Source organism: Copadichromis virginalis, linkage group LG10, assembly GCF_057382275.1.
Source record: "Copadichromis virginalis isolate Kocher_CV1m ecotype Utaka linkage group LG10, C_Virginalis_male_GT1.1, whole genome shotgun sequence".
Lineage (NCBI taxonomy): Eukaryota > Metazoa > Chordata > Actinopteri > Cichliformes > Cichlidae > Copadichromis > Copadichromis virginalis.
The window spans coordinates 23814149-23833377 of NC_140627.1; the positions used below are offsets into that span (position 1 = coordinate 23814149).

General features: G+C 38.3%; 2 protein-coding genes across 3 annotated transcripts in view; one reads left to right on the forward strand and one right to left on the reverse strand.

Annotated features, from left to right (window-relative positions):
• Positions 1 to 12153, reverse strand: part of p4ha2 (procollagen-proline, 2-oxoglutarate 4-dioxygenase (proline 4-hydroxylase), alpha polypeptide 2) — a 53985-nt gene extending 41832 nt beyond the window's left edge. For both annotated transcript variants that reach the window (XM_085470744.1, XM_085470745.1), the window contains exons 1-2: positions 11973 to 12153; positions 5392 to 5459 (exon numbers count right to left, since the gene is read on the reverse strand). In XM_085470744.1, the coding sequence (XP_085326870.1) occupies positions 5392 to 5459; positions 11973 to 12033 (129 nt within the window). In that variant the 5' untranslated portion in view covers positions 12034 to 12153. The remainder of the gene's footprint in view (positions 1 to 5391; positions 5460 to 11972) is intronic.
• A 111-nt stretch (positions 12154 to 12264) lies between these two features.
• The window catches only part of pdlim4 (PDZ and LIM domain 4), a 46118-nt gene continuing 39153 nt past the window's right edge, over positions 12265 to 19229 (forward strand). The window contains exon 1 of the mRNA XM_085470751.1: positions 12265 to 12514. Within this exon, the coding sequence (XP_085326877.1) occupies positions 12422 to 12514 (93 nt within the window). The 5' untranslated portion in view covers positions 12265 to 12421. The remainder of the gene's footprint in view (positions 12515 to 19229) is intronic.

The following is a 19229-nucleotide window of genomic DNA, read 5'->3' on the forward strand; positions in this document are numbered from 1 at the left end:
AAGTCCCTGAAGCCCCCAGAAGACTATAAACAGGTTCTAAGAGCATTCTTCAGGGATGTCTGTTCAGCTCCCCCCTCATCTAAACAATTCACACATCCCGCAAACATGTGCGGAAGCTTTAAACATACACTTTTACCTGCATAGTGAATGAAACGTTTGCTATGGTACCTTGTAAATATATTGGAAGAGCTCCCTTTCCATTCTACAGCCTGGTTCAGCACAGGTAATGGATTAAGTGCAAAGAGATGAATGCAGATAAAGAAGCTTTTAGGACATAAACTGAAACAAAAGCAAGACTGGTTAATTTCCTGAGAGTTTGTGGGTATATGGCTTTAGATGTCTGTGCACTGTTTGGTCATCTCTTTCATGTTTCTTTCTCACTACCGCTATTTGGCATTCCTGCAAAGAGTTAGGCTGAAGTAGTCAAAAAAAGGGAAGAACACATATAGTAGGAAGGCTAGGAGGTACATTGTTTATGCAGTCACATTTATATCAACAATTTAGTTTCCAGGGTTTTAATCATAGACCACACAGATCCTTTCTTTTTGTTTTAGCGTGTTTTTGCCTGGATGTTTTTGGGAAGCCAGGCGGCTCATCTAAACAAGAACTCACTCAGTGTACCACTATGGTCTGCTTGTTAGTAGGTCTTGTTATTGTGTGTTTGTGTGTAGTGTGTGGGTGATGAAGGTGGGTTTTAAAAAGCAGCTGCTGACCAGTAGCTGTAATTCATCCCACAAACAAGCATTCCTCATAAACTACAGCACTGACTGGGCTGTTCCCCTCACTTACATGTTGAATGTATACATTTGTTAAAATATGAGTCATTAACTGGTCTTTTAGGGCATGCTCATTTTCCACAACGTGACCAGAAAAGGTTTAGCTAGAGTTCAGTCACAAAAGTTCAACAAAGGAACACTTTTATTCTGCACAACAAATTAAATACGTTATATCATGTATGTTTTATTCAAATATATATGTATGGCCAGTTGTTTAAATCAAAACAGATTTTTTCTCTCTTTTTTTGCCTTTGTAACAATTTAATTTTTACTCATTACACACTTTCTCTAGATTGTTAAGAGTCTGTGGAGGATTCTGTTTGAACTTACACTACTGTGCAAAAGCATTGAGCCACTCTCTCTTCTTTATATTTTTCTAGGAAACTGGGAAATAGGTACAAACACAAACTAACAGTAAATAAGGCAAAAACAGAGCTTAAAAAATAATATTTTGCATGGCCAACTTTATTCTTCAACACAGTCTGAACTCTCCTAAACAAATCGTAATTTTTTTGAATAGTCTTTGGGAATACTTCTCCGGTCTCCTTGAAGGAGTTTCAAATCTCTTCTTTTGATATTGCCAACCTTTTGTTCTGCTTTCTGTCAAGATCATCCCACACTGCTTCATTAATGTTGAGTTGGGAGACCAGTCCATGACTGATGGTGTTCCTATGTGTGTTTTTCTTTCCAGGTATGCTTTGACTGTACTGGCATGTGTTTGGAATCACTTTCATTGCTAATCAGATGCTTTCAAGAAGAAAAATCTAACTGTACTTTTCTGCATTTACAGTTCTATCTACTCATAGTGTTTTGCTTAATCTTGACCCTCTCTCCTGACGTCCTCTGTATATACTGACGATCATTTCAACCAAAATCATCACCCCATAAGACCCGTTGCTACTGAATTCTAGTCCAATTTCTGTGTATTTGGCAGACCTCAATGTTTTTTCCACGTTTCCCTTTACAGCCTCTTGACAGCTGCCCTTCCACTGACTCCATTTATGATCATGTTTCAGCGAAAAGTAGATGGATCACCTGAAGGCCAAGACCAGGCCCAGCATCTTTCATGTTCTGTGTCTCATCTTTGCTGGATTTCTTGTGGACATGATTTTTAGATGCTGTTGATCTGCTGCAGTTTTCTTTTTAGGTCTGTCATATCTTCTGCTATCCTCCATTTGCCCAGTTTCCTCAAAGTTTTTAAGGACACACTGCACACTATCCTAAAATATAATAGCTAATAGCTCTTACAGAATCACCTTTCTGGTGCAAAATATATATATAGTTTTATACCCAGCAGGACCAAATCCTCATAACACAGTCTCGAAAGAGGTAGAACAGGAACTGCTATAAATAACTGACTGTTGGTGTCAGTGCCTCGTGGGAAAAACAAATTGTGTGTGTGTGTGTGTGTGTGTGCGCGCGCGCGCAGATCTATCCATGTGAAAGTTGCTCCGGCATCCAGGTCTTGTTGTAAAGTCTACCATACAATTGCGTATCTGATATTCCTGACCCGACTTGCCGAGAAAAGTGGAGGCGTGTGTGTGCGCAGATTTGTTTGTGTGGGTGGTCACGCACTGTTGAGTTGCACTAGTGTTGTGATGAAATCAGACCCTGGTGTTTAGAAGCGCTCTGCTTGCTGAGTGGGCTGCTAGATCATTAACATCAAAAATATCAACTCCTACATAAAACTCGTCAAATGAGAATTACAGAGGACGTTTGGTTTAACCTTTAAAAGAAGGATGAATGTTTAAGGTGTCGAGGTTCCAGACTCATATTACAGTGTTGATCATTCATATACCACATTTCCAAGACAATGAACTGTCCAGTTTCTAAATGGAACTATAGCAGCCCTCGTGAGAAATCTTTGACAAGTGACTTCATAAAAGCTAAGCTGTATTCAGCTGCAACACAGGTGACACAGACTAAGCTCTCTCTCTATAGGAGTGTCTTCAGAGAGCTTATCTTTGATTCATGTTTTTCCTTTTCATCCTACTTTATAATGCGTACTCACTCAAATGTGCAATCCTATTTATCCCTATTATATATTCTTTATTTATATATGTGTATATGTATATATATGGTATATTTATGCTTATATCCTTACTCTCATTCTCCTTATTGTATCTGTAACATGCAACTTCTGTCGGTGCTGTGCTACTGGAAACTGAATTTCCCGGCGGAACCCACCCGAGGGATTAATAAAATTTCATCTAATCTAAAGAACATTTTCAGAATTATTACAAAACACTGTCTTAGGAATACAAACAGTCAAACCAATATCTCTTGTGCACAGTTAAAGAGTGAGTTTGGCATCATTCCCACCCGCACACCAAAATTTCCAATTCACTTCCACAGCTAACCAAGTGATTAAAGAGTGATTGGAGCTTTGAGGTTGTAAAATTTTTGCTTGTAAAATTTATTACCAGGGAACAAACAGCAGTAGAATGAAGCATATTTAAGATAAATCAGTAACTTTCTGTATTATTTAAACTTTACTATTGCACTGTTTAATGCTTAATAATACAAAGGTATATCTTTATTTTGAATTATAAAGTTATCATAAAGTAATTATAAAGATCCACACATGTACACACACTTTGCATCAGACAACTGTATCATTATTTGATTGCATTAATTTATGTTGATTATTTAATGAGTCAAAATGTTGTATGTAGTGTTATGTTATGCATTATATGTGTGTCATATATTCATCTTAGTATGCAGTTGGTATACATGCTCATATACAACATTAGAAGTCACGCTAAATATGTACATAGACAGACGGACAGTCAAAAAAGCAGGTTTGCCAGCTGGGATCAATAGCTCACTCTGCAGTATTGTCCTACTGGAAGTACAAACAAAGCCGTGAATGTGCTGAACTCAGTTGTCAACAGCTGGCACGTGCACACATGGAAAACATGTGTTTGTCTTTCCCAGATCAGAAACGTCCAGCACAGGACAAAGAAGGCATTGTTAGAGTGTTGATCGGGTCTAATATCTGCATGTGGGGCATTTGCTAATGATTCATTTAGAGCGGAACCAGGATCAGATGATTTAAAAGGCTAACTAGAGGCCCGGAGCAGAGTTTCCCTTCATTTAATTTATCTTTATCTCAACCAGCAGGGGTCTAGTTCCTGGTTTTAAGTGAATTTTACTTTGTTCCGGAGAAAGCCATCTTCCACATGGAACCACAACTGCATTCAATTATTTGTGTAGTAGATAAAATCTGACATTGAGATGCAAACTGTTTATCTCTGTAGGTAGTTTGTTTTCCTTAATGTCTTTTCAAGACTACTCAGATAAACTTTACTCATAAACTGGGGCTGGTTGTATAAACAGAACTCTGGTTTAAGTCTAATAAACAGCCAAACTACACACAAATATGTGTGAATTGACATTTACAGACAGCACGCATACTCCTGAAAATTAAAATTAAATTAAGTAGTGCTAGCTGAAATGTAAAAGTTTTTAACAGCACAAGGGAGAAAATGACTCTTTTTTTTTTTAAATTGAGCCACAGCACAAATCATTTCTATGCAATGATGTGCTGCAACATTGTGATCTTGAAGGAAACCTCAAGGAAACCTCAAGAACCTTCTTTCGACATGACAGAGCACGCTTACTTCACTTCTGGTGAAAACCTACCTCCAGAAGACTTAAATGACCATTACTGAATGGCCTGCACAAAGCCCTGACTCGAATCTCATTGAAAATGTGAGGGGTGAATTTAAGACCAAGGCCCAGGCCTGAAGACCAATACAGGTGGAGGAGCTCAAAAGATCTGCCAAAGAAGAATGGGCTGGTATTATTCAGAGGAGACACGTGTGAGACTTGTTAAAAACTACAACAACAAACAGCTAAAAGGATACAAAATTGATTATTAGCATCAGGAGCGCTAATAATTTTGACTAATTTTGATTTTTGTGAAATAATTTGCTGTCGGGCTCAACTATACCAGCTGTGCTAACTGTGCACAGGAATTTATAGCACTGTCTGATGAGTAGTTTAGATTGGCTCATTTAGGTACAAAGAGTCGTCTTGGTGTCAATTTGTGTTTTTTTCTTTGTGACTTTGTAGGTAAGTTATCTGAAACTCATTTCAGTGGATAGTTGACTGTAAGCATATACATGTGTATGTTCATCAGATACTCTGTATGTGAGAAAAAGAAAGTCTGTGCCGTCCACATTTGCAAATCATCACTGAAAAAACAAAACAGTTCAATGAGTTGCCACATGATTCATGGACAGCTCCAATACAAATATAACAATGATTTGGATTAAAGTTATTTATTTACTGTCGAGCTAAGTAATAACAACATGATTAAAGAAGGGGAACAAAACTGTATGGAAAAATGCAAAATGGTCTGGTGTTTGCAAATGCTTAAAAAGGGTAACAATTTTTCCTCCTGTCTACATAAGGTAAACGCCCCCATCTCATCAAACTTTTCTAATAGCCAGCTTTAGTATCATCTAAAATCATGGTTATTGTTTTTCATCCAACTAAAACTAAACAATAACATAAACTAATCCACATGTGAACACCCCATTAACACGCTGCCATACTGTTAATATTTATGCTTGGTTTTGTAATAAGCTTAAAGTATCTGACTACCCACAATTAGTGGCTCAGGTCCTGATCTTCCATATTCCTTTGACTGCTTTACACCCAGCTGTTGCACCCCGCCTGTAAAGGAAAAAGCATGGAATTAGTTACCAAGAACTTTTCATTTGATTGTCAAATGCTGAGCAAGACAAATAAATGCTACAGGATTAGATATAAAGGAATCAAACTATTATACCGCAATACAAATATTATAATAAATGTTAGAATAAACCATTACAGAATTATAATTTATTGTTTAACTGAAAGGTCGTTTGTCAAACTTGGCCTCTCTTGCTTTCGTGCCAGCACATTGGCGGATGTACGATCCTTGTTCACTTGTAACTCAGAATTTTGGACAATCCTTTCAAAGATCCATTCGCATCTGTTTGTTATTTCCAACAACAGCAATGCACCAGATCAATTATTCATTGCCAGCATCTGGTCAGTGTGCATGTGTGTGTCCAGTAAATGTAGCCAGTTTGATGATGAATTACTTTGTAACATATCCTTTAACAACTTTCTCACGAGCTCGGCAAATTAAAACCTCAATACCGAAATGCTTTTCCAAAATGAAGTTGCATGAATTTGAGATCACATTTTAGCAGCATTTTATATAAACGCTAACACCTGCTCACAATTAGCCTCTCAATCCGAACATATAGGGTTTAAAATTTTGATGTAGGAGTACTCGTGGAATAGGCATGTATGTACATCTTCAGATATAGGTAAACATAAATGTATTTTCTGTATGTTCATATCATCTTAGGTGTATAGGTCTGCAGCATTCTTTTGAGGCAGCCATGGGGCCACGGTGGTCTTTTGTTATAGCGTCATCTGTTTTTCATTTCTGACTCAGCAATATTGTTGCCACATGAATTAAGCTTCATGATTTCCTTGCAGCTTTTTGCTTCCCCATGAGGTGCTCCAGCACTGTACGTGTCACCATTGTTTCCAACATTTGCCATTACAAAGCTCTAACCATTTTCAATGCAGGGACATACAGCTACCAAATGTGGTGTAATCTGAAAAGCAGGGTCAAACTTTTTCCCGTGAATGCGTTAAATCTGTTACCAATCAGGAGCTACATCTGCTGCAAGATTTGCTTGCAGGAATTTTTAAAATTGTGGTTTTTCTTTTAAAGCTTGCCTCATGAGATTCTGGTATTAAAATGATACATGCAGGATTTTTTTAATGAGTGCTAAGTAACTCCTAAAAAAATAGAGAACAAATCAAAGTAATGAATGCTGAAGAATATGGGGTGAAAGTAGAGGGCAGATAGTTAAGGGTTCCCTAAACAATGCGAAGACAAAGACAAGAAAAACCACCAAAAGAGAAAGAATACTCCTCCTCCTGTAGAAAGGAAAGGATAATATGGGTAACACGAACCGTCATTCACTGACAGTGATTGCTTTTATTTTTCTAGCTCTCATTCACCTTCTCCATGGTGGGAAGGGCTGGGTGTAGGTGACGTTTTTTTGGCAATCTTGGGGAAAAAAAGAACCCTCCAGCCTTTCAGTGTATGTAATTCAAGTGGTCTAACAGGAAACTAGACTCCTGCACCTCCTCCCCTAGGCACTTTATTCAGGGTATAGAAAATCGAGGCCATGACGTAAGATTTTGGCCACTCACAGAGCGTAAGATTTTGTGGCGCAATGGTTTAAACCAAGGACTTTCCCCTTGGGAGAGCTGAGCTTGAATTCAAAGTCAGCCTCGACTTATTAGGATGTGCCCTTGCTCATCTGGGGGGGAAAGGCCTATTAATTAGCTTTGATTTTCACTTTGATCCACTTTTCTAACAAAAACATTTGTTTTCATGTTAGCCCTGTTTGTTGTCCATCAGCTCCTGGGGAAAACATCTGGCTCTTTAGCCGCTAATTGCTCCACTATGTCCACCAGTTACATATTAACTGTCCTTTTACTGTGTGGTGTTGGGCAGGTTATGTTCTTTTGGTTTCTCAAGCTTTTCATTGCCAAAATCAGCTGTGCTGTGGATGCTGCATTTAGGAAAATAGTGAGATTGAGCCAAAGAGGAATAAAATAGTCCCTAGATTTAAAGAAAACAACTAATTTGGTTGATGATTTGTCTTATGCATGACTTGTCTCACATTACTTAAAGTCAGATCTTAGATTGAGTTATTATAATAGCTGCTAGTTGAGGACATAATATCAGATATCATTAATCCAACCTCTGGTTTTGTTGTGTTTTAAAGTTTAAATACAATTCACAGAGTTATTTTCTTTGGACATTCACACCAGTGAAAACATTCTAAGATGTGTTCTGTTAAAAAAAAAAACAATGATAAGAATAACAACACCTAGGGCAAAAAAACCCCTTGTTTACTAGATGTATTTATCACTTCAGAAGAACATATTTACTGGACATCTGTAGATATTTTCTGATAATAATCATAATTATTATGCTCTAACTATTAATAATGAAGGAGCTGTGTGATTGTGTAATAGCACAGATGACAAAAATCTCCCAGACTGCAGAGAAAAAAAAACAGGTGGAGGAAAACAGCTCATGATTGCATCACTGCTCATCTTACCTGCTTCCCCTCAGGTACTTCTTAGCTTTGTAAAGAAAATAAGAGAGTAAATAGATTTGCAGTGATTTGAAAAGGCTTCTTTGACTCTGCAGTGGGTACATCAAAATGATGACCATCCAGGGAGGAAAGAACAGAGAGATGGCAGGTCTTTGTAGTTTGACTCAGATTTACTGCAGACGGGCTTTGAAGAAGATGTCAGCCTGCTGATTTGCTCAATAAATCTACAGCCGTCTCGGCCTTTCTTGGTTTTTGGTTAGTCATCCTTTGATGTGCCCTTGATAGCAAGTAAAGAGCAGTCTGTGAATGCTGTTTGGTCAAACATTTCAGAATATCAGTACTCTGTTTACAAATGTATGGACATGTATTGGTGATAACCATGAATGGCTATCACCAATACATGGTTTGATTTTTTTTGTGAAACCAATGAGTACAATATCTTAGGAATACCTTGATTCAGATTTGCCATAAAATGATGGATGAACTGATTCAAACTCGGTGGTTCAAGGGTCAAAATTCAAGGTTGTTATCACTTCACAAAACACACTGTGGCCTTAACTCAAAAATTCTCTCATCATTATAATAAAGAAGCAGAAGGTTATTATGATCTCATATCTGCTCTTGTCTTTTGAATCTGTCATATAAGGTGAACCTGCAGGAAATACTGTCTGGCTCTAATATCCGCCTGGATTCAGGAATGAACTGGTCAGAATTTTGTTAAAAGCAGTATTTTGTAATTAGGTTTTGTTTTGACTCATTCTGACTTTTTGTTTCTACTTTTACTTTTTACTTTTAGTTTTCTTTTTAATTTGTTTCAGTCTGAGTTTAGAACTTTTGAAGTTTTACTGTATTTGGGGCATATGCCAGATGCAAGATTTAGGAAAATCAGTATAAATACTCCATTAAAAACACAGAAGTTCTTAAGAGCAGTTGACTTGCAGACTTATAGACATCCAAACTCTCAGTAAACATGTGAACAAAGCCTCATCAGGCAATTTAAGATGATACATTTTTACCAAATTACCATATAGTAAAACTATTTCCTGTATTTACAATTTTTAGTTTTTTTGTTTTTTCCATGTTGACAAACTCCAGACAGTTTTCAGATGTTTAAATTATTTATTTATCAGTTAACTGTAACTAAAAGTAAAGGTTCACAAAATGTGTTTATAGCTTTAACTCAAAATCCATATGTTATACAGTTACTAGGTCACTGTGACCTTAGATCTGTGCCTCTCCTGAGAATGTCAGACATTATTGTAGGAAATTGTGTGTGGGACAAATGTCTGACGGGACTCAATAATGAAGTAATTATTTTGACTAAGATGTTTGGCCTTAAATAATTTGCATGTTAGTTATGCTCAAAAGTTTCTTAAATAATTCTTTAAATCTCAATAGAATAATATATTCAAATGTTCTGTGAAACATAATAGCAATCAATCAAAATACCTTCCTTTTCTCAAGGAAGTCCAATGAATTCATGTTTCTTTAACGTTCCTCTCACGCGCTCTCACGCGTTCTCCTGTTCTCTCTTGTTAAAACAATCACACACCTTGCATCATTACGATCTGCATACATTCAGGTTTTCACAACTCTGTTACATCACAGCAGCTCATTGTGCAAAGTTTACACAGGCTTGCAGAAACAGTCACAAAATACCTGATGCTGAGCTGCATTTGTGCTGACATCAGTGCCACTTTGTTACACAGTAACCAGGATAGGCTGGTGTCTGATTCAAGGTGACTCAGATTTTCAGACAGAGCTCCACATGTCTACAGTTGTCTAAAACACACATTCCCAGGAATGTCTATGAGATCATCCCCTCTGCAGCAGAAAAATCATAGTCTAGCTCAGTGACTCACTTTGTAATTGGCTGGGGACATGAACGAATCAGAAAGTGGGGCAGAGAGGATACTAGTATATCCATTGACAGATGGGAGAGATCCTTTCCGCTAGTGAGGCATTCAAGTTACAGCATAACATCTTTTCTTGCTACTCTATGACACTCAGGCTACACAGAATTTTTTGGAGGACCCAGATAAGCAAGTTATTGGCTGGTCTTAGTTTTAGGTGCACGCACAGATTATCCTTCAACGACCTAAAGGCAAGGATATTTTGTGAACTTCCCCAAAAGCTGTTTTGTTTTGCCAGCAAATATCAACAGATGCCTACCTCAACCATATCAAATCAAACAGCTCTTGGATGGATTATCTTAAAAATCTTTTCCTTGGCATCAGATCCAAACATCAGTCTATCCAATATTTTGGTTAACATGTTACCTGTTAAGAATTTGGTTTTTAATAACTGTGAAAATTACAGTTACACTCTGATATGTTAAGCTCAAGCGTATCCTAATAGATAGCTTCTCACAGGTTTAGACATTTTAAACAGAGTTTCTAGACTGACTTGGTTATTGTGTATTTTTAAGCATGTATGTTCAAAGTAACTGAAAGATTATATGCATGAAAAAGCAAATCATTTACAGTAGCAATTACTTAGAGCAATGCTAACGTTAAAGCTTGGTACAGTTATAACTATAATTTGTTGGACAAAGATACATTTTTGTTTGTTTGTGTCTCTGTGAACCAACACAGAAGATTTTAAATCAAAGATGTCTATATGTGATCAAAGAGCAGACTTTCAGCTTAAATTCGAGGGGTTTTATTTTTTAAAAAGTCCTTTAATTGTTAAGGAATTACAGCCATTTTTACACACACAGTGTCCTTTTCAGGGGCTCAAAATTAATTGGACAATTGACTGACTGCGTGACAGCACGACCAGGTGAGGCTCAATCCCTTTTTATTTCAATGGCAAATGAAGAAGACATAATATCAGAAGTTTATTGAAACTGCTGAATTTGCATTTTATAGCTTTTAATTTCAAGTGATGTCAATGCAAATTAGGGAGGCCATTAAAATATTACAAAGTAAACCTATCAGAGAAACAGCAAAATATTTAGGAGTGGTTAAATGAAATATGGTATATTTGTAAAAAGAATGATTGCAGTGACCAGCTCAGTAACACCAAAAGCCCCGAAAGGCCACAGAAGACAACCAAAGTGCATAATCCTATTCAAGTGGTTAAGAAAAACAACTTCATAACATCTAACCAAGTGAAGTGGAGGAGGTAGGCGAATTGTGGTCAAGGTGAACAATCATGAGACGCCCTCCTAAATGTAAATACAGAGAGTTTACAACGAGGTAGAAACCACTGTTTACACTCAAGAATAACAACACCAGATTAGACCAAGCCAGAAAACATATGAAAGAGTCTGCACAGTCTCTCTCTTTGTGTAAATGAAGCCCAGACCTTGTACCAGACTGATATAAAAGTTTGGAGGAGAGAAACAGTCTGCCAAACATGGTGGAGACAATGTTACGGGCATGTGCATGTAAGGCATGCCTTCCTCTCCACTCAGATTCAGCCACATGCTGCACGACTGATCAGACGATGCTTCACAGTGTTAAAGGATAATGACGGAGAGCGTAAACGCAACCCAAAAATTTCTCAAGGCAAAGAAATGGGATATTCTTCAATGGTCAAGTCAGTCACCTGATCTCAACTCAGCAGAGCATGCTTTTAGTTATTAAATCCAAAACTGAATGCTGAGAGACCCACAAACAAGTAAAAGAAACAGTAAAGCCTTGGTAGGTTGTAGGATTCAGGTAGTCACAACGCAAAGACTGCAAATGAAGAAACTAAAACTAAGAATGAAAAACAATCCTTAAATTAAAAATGACGTTAGTTTGTTCAGTTAATCTGACAATTGGAGCCTGTGTATAAAAAGGGCTGTAATTCCTAAACAGTTAGTGGAAAATGTTTGTTAAACCCCCTAACTTGAAGCTGAAAGTTTGCACACATATTGACTGATTTAAAATCCTCTGTGGTGGGATACAGAGGCAATACAAAATGTGTCTTTGTCCAACAAATTATGCCTTAAACTAGTGTACTAAGAATGGCATGTATAACTGTAACTCATACAAATGGAAAAGAGTCCCTACTAAAGAAGCAGTTGAGAACAGAAAGTGGCAGATGAATAAAGACTTACCTTTTGTTACTTTCATTGAGGTAGAGGGAGTAGAAGTGAATGAATGACAAGTCAAACACATTTAGCTGATAATGGCATGCACACTATATTCACTCCATTAACATTTGCACAAACACTGCCTCGTATGTGACATATCACCACTGGAAGTCTCCACACGCAGCAGCCACGACACCCAGCATCGTCCCCTCCCACTCTCTCTGCTATGGACCGGGCGAAGGCGGGCACGGCAGCCCGTCGTCCTACGTCAGAAGCGGCTTTGTTATTTAAACCTGAATCAAGCGAAGAGGAAAGTTTTCAGAGCCGGGGCAGCGTTGCCTAGCAGCTAGGCATAGGACTGTGGCTAGTTCACGTTCCCTGTTTTCATCCGTTTATCGAGGAACCACGGACACTTCCCCGTCTCAGCCTGCCTGTCATTTATCTGATATTCTCTCACAGTCTTTTTGGCAATCATGACCCAGACCGTGACACTCAAGGGACCCTCACCGTGGGGTTTTCGGCTGGTTGGAGGACGGGATTTCAGCACCCCGTTAACTGTCTCCAGGGTAGGTAGTAATTTTGTCGTCTCTTGCGTCTGCGTGTTTATCCATTCATTGAGCTGTGGGAACAGACAGGGGATATTTGGCTGCTTTAAGTGAAGTAGGAAAATGAATAAATAAATAAATATATATAAACTGAGTCAGGTTGGAAGTTGCTCAATGAATTAATCTTAACAGGTCTCAGAGGTCTGCTAGCCCTAACGCCAGTGTATAAACGGGAGCTTTACTCTCAAAGCAGACAGATGGGGGCGTCTAATTTCTGGCAGCTGAAATTGCCAGTACGGTTTAGTGAGTCATTGCAGTTGGCCGAACAACACTTATCGACGTTCAAAATCATCAGTCTCAACATAAACAGAACGACACAACACAGGGATATATTTATATAGTTTAGAAAAAGTGTTTTATAATTTGAATGAAACTAAGGCTAACTAATGCTAGTGAACCTATCCTTCATAGTAATATAAACTCTGTGACTTAAATACTTAATACTTATAAATAATTATAAACTATTCTACATTTGGATAACCTGGCAACAACTCAACTGGTTTTAGTTTTTTTTTTTTCTTTTATTAACTTTTTTTTTTTTTTTAAAGAAATGGCATTTGTGTTAGTTTTAAAATATATAATATTACACTATATTAATAAATCTTAATTAATCACTATTAATATTATTTATGGTAGTACCAGAACCAGTAGATGTATTGTTGATAGTAATCACAAAACCTCCTGAACTTTCCTGACCTTCACAATATGGGTCAGGAGTCAGTGTGCTGGCAGTTTGATCTGGCAGTAGCCAAAGGTTCTTCTCGGCCAGGATAAACACAGCCCGGTCCTGCTGCAGGCCTTACAGAAGGGACGGAGGGGAGGCGCTGACATTTGTTTTTCATCAGAGCTCATTGGTGTTGCTGAGGGATTCCAGGTGTTGTGCTCAGCTGTACCACCAGGCCTAAAACTACCCTTTAACTACAGACCTGCAGCACCTCAGACAAGAGGTTCACCTTTTAGATTTATGACGGCTGATAAACAACTTTGAGAGAAGAAGATGAACTCCCGAAGGTGACCCAAAGCGCTCTTTTTAAACCTAATAAAATATTATGTTTTTTTTTAAAAAGTTGTAATACAATGATGTGGCATGCTTCGACTCAGAGGGTGTCGTAAAACCTCGAGAGGTTTACTTGCTAACTTGACGCTTTTGACTCTGCAAACAACCTTAAAAGGTAGTTGAACTCTGCAGCTTAAACAAAAAATAGACATCAATCATGATATCAGCCTATATATCAAATATATAATATCTTCAGGAATCATCAAGTTTACTGTCTCTTTGTCTCTTTTCAAACTAGTGTAGTGGCCAAGGCAATAATTGTTTTGGGAAGAATGAGAGTTAACAAGCCTGTTGCAACCTCCTTGAGTTGTTTAGAATATTTCAATGGCATCTCAGGCTTTCCGATGCATGCCTAACTTCTTAAATAATTTGTTCAGCAAGCAAGTTGTGGTTTCAGGGTAATTAATCACACAATTTCTCACCAGATTAATCTGTGCGTGTATATGTGGGTGCCAGTGTTAAAAGCATGGCGTGCATTGTGAAAGAGTTTCATAACTCTGCAGTGATGGCATCAGTAAAATTAATTGCAGGTTATATTTTACAGAAAGAGATGGCAATAAAAAACTGTGCTCACATGGAAGACCTGCAGCAACAGCAATAGGGGATTTTTGAGTAACTCCAAAAACTTGGCTTGATATTTAGACAAGGAAGCAGCTGCTGAGATGTAAGCATATTTAGCCAAATATGTAATATCAGAGGCCTAAATACAAAGTGATTTGGCTGAAAGTCTCGTCATTACACTGCCACTTAAAGACCTTTATTTGCTTCTTGCCGGTCATTACAAACTCCTTCAATGTCCAATTGATACTGGCTTTAAACATAAGGAAAAAAAAGTGTTTTAATAACAGAACTTGATCCTTCAAATTCAGAGTGATGTAAAAACCAGAAAATATGTGACACTGATTCTCTGGTGCGGAAGTGTGTGAAGTGATTTATTGTTGCTGAAGTGCAGGAGTATCTCGTAAACCTGCAGTTCATCACATACTTGTTGCATTCTTGCTGTACGGTGCATGCCCAAGACAGCAGTTTGAATGCACTGAATGGTGACGCAGAAAGAGTTATAGAGGAAGAGCATGTTTGTGTGTGTCAGAGAAAGATACTTCATGTAGTACAGTAACTAGAATGCCTCCTCAGAGGGTATTTAAGCACCATGTAAGCATTACACAGGCTGGACTATTCAGATAGTTCTTAGTATGTTGGCTTATCCAAGAAAAGAAGAGAAGGCCGAAGATGAGAACTAAATATTAGGAGTTTTTGAGTGTTAGATTACTTTACACAGCCCTCCCCTCATCTAATGTCTTTCAGCAAGCATAAAAGTGAATGTCATGCAACACCTGCACACTGAAAGTTGTAAATACCAGAAAGCAAGTTATGATGGCAGCAGCTGGGTCTTTGCGTAAGGTGATAATCTTCCTGGATAAGCTGATTAGTCCCCTGCCAGCCCTTTAGGACTTCAGCTCGTTAATGGGATATGTTTATTTGACACTAGAAACATTTGCCCAGATGGCATGTGTAGGCATGGTGGGTCTGGTTGTCAAATGGCTTGGTGTGGATGAGAGACATTAAATAGCTGAAAAAACATTCCTTGATATCTCTGTAGAAGCATTTAAAGAGAACATGTTGAATGTGAAAGCTGTGATATTAGCCATTTTGTTAAAGTTACTTCCAGACAGAAGGTGATGCAGGACACTTGTCAGATTTGCCAGCTGGAAAACAGTCACCTTCCTGGACAGGAATTCACAACTGAGCGTTGGGTGAATAATGATCCAAGCAGTGCACAGTGTCTCTGCGTTCCTTCTTTTTCGCTCAACCTGCTGCATGGCCTCTGCAAGATGAAGTTTTCAGACAAGTCACAGTAGGGATTTAGTTTTTGTTTATGAATGTAAAGGCCAGTTATTCACACATCAAATTCTTCTTTTAGTTGTCACAAAAATACAGATCTCCAAGTTAAGACTCTTTAATCTTCTAATGTTTAAGCCTTTATAGGTTAAAGTTAGGCAACCATAACCCTAATCCAGCCTTAAACTCTATTTTTGGAAAAAGGCAAAGTTTGTGATCATTATTTGTTCCTGACTGGGATAAGATTATAATACCAATAAAAATGACATATTCTGACTGTCAAAGATGGGTTAGAGTTGGTGTTAAATCATAGTCCACTCGCAGGAAAACTAATATGAACTGCAGCTAGTCACTTTCTGTCTTTGTGGCTGGTGTTTGCAGGACTTTACAAGATAAGGAGCACAAAGAGAAAATCAGTTATACCATGCGTCATTGCTCACATTCTGCAACACTATCACAATCCTTTAATCAGCTGTTTTTCATGGAATATGATCGAGTACATCTTTAGTCTCAGTGGACTAAATGACTCAACCAAGTCATGTCATCCCACAATTGTTATTCTGCTTGTATTAGGACACTGGAATTACTGAAAATGAATTAAGAGCAAATGCAATTTCAGTGCATTGCAGGTATATATCACAGAACCTCAACACCACTGTACATCTGTCATATAGCAGAGACAGGATATTCAACCTACAGCCACATGGGTTATTTCTCAGACACTGCTGTGTATAATAATCAGCTTCAAGTTGCTGTCTGGGAGCCTTTTTTTTTCTCTCTAGGCTAGAATTACAGATGCTGCATTTCCACAACAAACTGAGCAAAATATAACAGATGGGTACCCTTGAAGAACTTCCTGTTGTCAATGCAGCTGCTGAGCTCTTGAAACAGTACAGGGCAGAGGGAACAATGAAAGTCCTTGGGTGGTTTCTAAGTTTTTCCTGTTCATCTGGTTATCTGATGTATGAAAGTGGATTTCAGTGATTGTTGTTATTATGATATCCATGCTGCAGTTAGACTTCAAGTGTTCTCTAGGGGGAAAGAATTGGGCGACTGCTCATATTCTCAGAAAACATGTTTGTTTCAGTATATTTGCTGCGAAACTTGCAAAAGAATCTTCTGGTGGTCTCATGATCTTGTACAACATGTTCAAGCATCACATGGTGAAAGGAAATTTCAGGGAAAGCACAGCACATGTGCAAAAAAAACAGAAGACAAAACAGTCAGTTATTCTGCTAATCTGATTACAAATCAGATTGACTGGAACATCTCTGCCATTCTAGATGCACTTGAATGCAACTGTAATTACTTCAACAGGGCACTCCCATTTACTTGGGTTCTCATTTATGTCTGACCTTGCATCTTTAATCATCAACTTCAGTGTTGCTTATTGGTCTTGGCAGATTGAGCCTCTTTGTTTGAGCGTGAATAACACAAACCAGTTGGAGCCTCACACTCCAGGCGATGTATTGGGTTTTCAAGGTCATAACCATGGTTCTTATCTCAGGTCCAACAAGAAAACAAAGGCCTGAGACATTGCCAGAAAATTATTCTCTCTGTTGCTAAGATGTGCAACTCGGCGCTCCCACCCAGCTCAAAGTCTCTCTGTGGACTTTATACACGAGTACAACATCTGAAAATGACAGGCTCTTCTCATTTAAGTGTCGATCTTGTGATTTGCAGGTGAGGAGACATTTAGATAGAAAGCTCTGGTTGAAACTTCCCAGAATAAACAACTGTTGCTTTAGCAGTTTTTAAATAGCTGTAATTCATTGTGAGTCACATCTTAATTACACAGCTTTTTAAAAGTTGGTGGAACAATACAGCAGTCTTGTGTAAACTATTGTCTGTGTACTAGCTCTCTGATCAGTAATCCTGTAGGTTCCTGTAGGCCACCACTCCTTATTATCTGTGAATCTTTATTCTACTTCTTTATTCTACTACCTGGTCTGAAAAGACTTGTGATTGGCCCAAGTAAGTTTTCCAAAGACTGAACTTGAATGAGAATATGATAAAAGGGTATTATTTGTGACACCCACTCACTCCAAACAGTTTTGCGTACTGCAGCTTTAAGTATCACTGCAGAGCAAATAGGAACTTTTCAGGAACTAAGACAAACACCAAAGGACATTTTAAAGTCCCTGTGTTACCTTGAAAAAACAAAATACAAAAATAACGTATAACCTGTCAGATTACTTCATCGTGAAGATGATGTCACACTTGAATGAGTTTTGATGCAGCACATGCAGCGCGTAATGTGCAAACACACAAAATCAAACATTTACACATTTACTCTTTTCTTTCCTGTGTTCTCAGCCTCGTTGCTTCTCTCGAGTACACGTCCACAGCGAAACCGCACTCCAGCATACTCACCAAACCTCAGCGTGCCACATGATGACTCTGTGTGACATGAGGCTGTCATTTGCTAACCGCTGTATCTGTTAGCATTTAACTGTGTCACTGTTTGTGGAGTAGCTTCTTACGGGAATGGGGATGAATGTTTGGATTGCCTAATAACCAGTTGCTAAAGTTTCTTTATGCACTGTTGATGCTTCCCTGCCATCATGACTGCCTGTCTTATGCTTGAACACCTTAAGTGACCTTGCCGCAATAACAAGTGCCAGGTTTCTCTCTACTTGACATATATCGTACCACTCTTTTTAGGTTAAATCTAAGTTCTTCTTTACAGATGATAAATAGAAACATACTGAGGAAAAAAAATACGATGACTTGATTGTGATTCAATCAAATAGCAATTTGATGTATTTCCAGTTCACTCACTACCTGGGTAGTGGGCAATGTTCCCTCTAAGCTGCGCACGTGCGCAATTGCGCACTGCTGGCACGGTCTCTGCGCACAGAAAATCTGTGTTGCGCACAAAAGAAAAAAATCTAACCTGCATTGAAATTAAAATGAATACTTTAACAATTCTGTTTTGCAGTGTTAGTCAGTAAGTGACTGGCTGCTCCAGTATGGGATTAGAACGATGCCACCTTATCCCATAGTCCAGCCAATGATGCGATTCACATTCGTATACGCAGCTAATCAACGTCGTTGACAGGCTATGACAGCGTCCTTATGTGCCGACACCAGTGTTTTAACTAGCAAAGCGGCGTGGCTGATGTGGAGTGAAGCCACGTTAATGACAACGTGTACAACCATCGGAGATGTGAGCAGGACAGACGGAACTGACGTCAGTAAATTGTGTTGATTGGCCACGTAAAACCAGAGTTGTGATAAAAATAAAAATGCAATGTTTGGTTTTCTTCCTGAATACTGTCGTTGTTTATATTTACTGCGGAATAAACGGTAAAAACTGCGTTTTATAAGAAAAAAGGCTCGAAAGCCCACGTCTGATGTCGCTCACAGTGGTCCATGGGATCGCTCAGGGAGTTTGTGTGTTTGCTCAGACACATGAAAAATTAGAGGGAACATTGGTCGTGGGTAACCATGCATCATTAACAGCCCCACGCAGGAAGGGTTTTGTTAAGATAATGCAGATTTTTGTAGACTTGGTTTTAGCACTAGCCTCATTGCAGCAACATATGTCAAAGTAATCCATTGAGGTCATAACAGTTTTTTCTTAGCTCAGCTTTCCCCTTTAAGGATGATAGCATTGTAGATAACTCATGTGACTGTGACATTATTCTCTACCAGAAAGGTTCTAACAGTTGGTTAGTGTTATGGTTTCTTTCTAAATGTAACCAAGTGGTTTTGTTGCCTGTAAGTTACAAACCTGTGAAAGAAAAGGAAAAATTATAATAACAAAGAAGTCCTGAT